A 2669-nucleotide genomic window follows, 5' to 3' on the forward strand; every position below is an offset into this window, starting at 1 on the left:
TTGAGATATGCGAACTAGCATAGGGATTTATTTGCATGTTAAATCAAGCCGGTTAACTCGAATTCATCAAACTTTTGATAACTCGGAAGGGGTATTGATACAGTATTTTCATAAACTCGCAGGAATTATAATTTATATAATGATATATATTTATTATATGTTTATAATATAATATAAAATAATTAATAATTATAAAATATAAAATATTATAATAAATAAATAAAATAAATAATGTTTGTCTATCGAATAAATTAATCAGTAATTTTCTGTAAAGTACGTGGGCAGTGGTGCTTCAGGTGTGACCTAGAATTCTAGGTATGTGACTGCAATTCGAACCAGCTTACAAACCCAGAAATTATTTGTTTCATTTTATTCCGATGGATTTTTCGGATTAGCCGACGTAAAAAATAAATGGATTTTGGATAAATTAATTTAAGAAACAATTATAGTACGATATAAGTAATTATTATAATTATTTTATATAAATAAATCTTTGACAAAAATCACAGAAAACGATGATAATATCACAAAATTATTGCATAAAAATATCAGTCTTATGATTACTAAAAAATTAAATTAATAGTATTTACTAAACGTTTATTCTTGTATTTAATTATAATTATTAATAAATACAAATCCTTGTCAAAAATTACAACAAAATATTGTGAAAAATTATTTGAACACATCACAAATTTATTGCATATAGGTACACAACAAAAAATATCAATCTTATGATTACTAGAAACTATAAATTTAAAATTTTTGTTCATTTGGTATACATTGCTAGTGAGAAGATTGCTGCTGCTCTTCTTCAATTAACTTTTCAACTGTGGGTTGTAAATTAGTCGAGCCGAGTAGGAGCGGTAAAATAATTGAAAGTCGATTTCTAAATTTAATTTTTGTTACCGTCATAGTTGAAAATTCCGCTTTACATAAATATGTTGTTGCGAAGGGGATTAACATTTTCATCCCTTTCTCGTGTAGAAATGGATATTCATTTTTCCTATTCTACCACTGAACCATCTGCTTGCGCCATTTTGGATAACGCTGTTGTGCACCTGTTTTTTGTGACATCGTACCGATGCTCCTTTATCCTCACTCCAAGGTTTCTATTGGTGACACCTACGTAGTCCCTATCGATTCCCAACTGGTCATTTTTGTAGGGAATTGCATATACTCCCGCCTGTTCTTTAACACCAATTCTTTCTTTGTCATTTCTAATCAACCTATACACTGTGGGGGCCCTTTTGCATATTAAACTGGCGTTTTTGTGCCTCGCTATTTGCTTCATAATCGGGAAGAGACATTTATTATATGTAAACTTTGTGAAGTTACCCCCAGACTCCGGTTTCTTCTTAGAACTGCTCCTAGGCTTTATGTACGCCGCTATTAAACGTTCTATAGTTCTTGTTCCAAACCCTAACTCCTTTGCTATCTCTTTGATTCTACCCAGCTCATTCATCGTGTCCATTATATTTGAGCAATATAAAAACGCTCTTCTGATTAGGGCCCTAAATGCGGATAATTTATAAACCGTTGGGTCATTGGAACTCGCCGGAATATACATCGGATCATGTGTGGGCTTGATGTACACCTTCGTGCATAAAGCTCCATTCTTAAATTCAATGGCAACGTCCAAGAAGTGTAGCTCTTTGTTACTAACTTGCTCAAGGTTAAGTTTCAAGCCATGTTGGTTAGAGTTCACTTGGTCTAGGAATCGCTGTATCATTGTGTCATTCTTCCAAATAATTAGAACATCGTCTATATATCTTTTGTACATGATTATGTGTTCATTATAGTTGAAAACTGTCATGCGTTCAATCTTTCTCACTACCAATTCACAGAGCAGGCCAGACATCGGGCTGCCCATTGGGACCCCTCTTAACTGCTTATAAACTTTACCTTGGAAACTGAAAAATGACTGAAAGCATATTAGATCTACCATTATCTCTAAATCTTTTTTGTGCTTGTATGCTTTTGGGTGCAACCCACATAACAGGTTCACTAACTCATCAAAACATGAGGTAAGATTTATTGATGGAAACATACTCTCGTAATCCATAACAGTCCCAATCTCATTGTCCATTAACGACATATCATGTAGGTTATTAACCAAACTAAACGGGTCCTTTACGACAAATTGGTAGTCTTCAATAAGTGGTGTTAAATGCCTATGCATACGTTTTTCCAAAATGTAGGTTGGTCCTTTACATTTCTCTACAACCGGTCTGATTTCTTTACTGTTTTTATGTATTTTTGCAAATCCAAACAACCTAGGTACCCCTGGGCAGGTAATGTGGGCCCCTTTTAGGTGTACATCAAGCCCACACATGATCCGATGTATATTCCGGCGAGTTCCAATGACCCAACGGTTTATAAATTATCCGCATTTAGGGCCCTAATCAGAAGAGCGTTTTTATATTGCTCAAATATAATGGACACGATGAATGAGCTGGGTAGAATCAAAGAGATAGCAAAGGAGTTAGGGTTTGGAACAAGAACTATAGAACGTTTAATAGCGGCGTACATAAAGCCTAGGAGCAGTTCTAAGAAGAAACCGGAGTCTGGGGGTAACTTCACAAAGTTTACATATAATAAATGTCTCTTCCCGATTATGAAGCAAATAGCGAGGCACAAAAACGCCAGTTTAATATGCAAAAGGGCCCCCA

General features: G+C 34.5%; 1 protein-coding gene across 1 annotated transcript; it reads right to left on the minus strand.

Moving 5' to 3' along the window:
* Positions 1–1003: 1003 nt before the first annotated feature.
* Positions 1004–2095, minus strand: LOC136987760 (uncharacterized). The gene has a single exon (XM_067285555.1). It carries the CDS (start codon positions 2093–2095, stop codon positions 1004–1006), a length of 1092 nt encoding a protein of 363 aa, XP_067141656.1.
* Positions 2096–2669: the final 574 nt, after the last annotated feature.

This window comes from Centruroides vittatus, unplaced genomic scaffold (assembly GCF_030686945.1).
Source record: "Centruroides vittatus isolate TY-2023 unplaced genomic scaffold, ASM3068694v2 contig_1019, whole genome shotgun sequence".
Taxonomy (NCBI): domain Eukaryota; kingdom Metazoa; phylum Arthropoda; class Arachnida; order Scorpiones; family Buthidae; genus Centruroides; species Centruroides vittatus.

Coding starts and splice junctions, on each gene's coding strand:
- LOC136987760 (XM_067285555.1), bottom strand. CDS start 2,095: ATGTCGTTAATGGACAATGAGATTGGGACTGTTATGGATTACGAGAGT.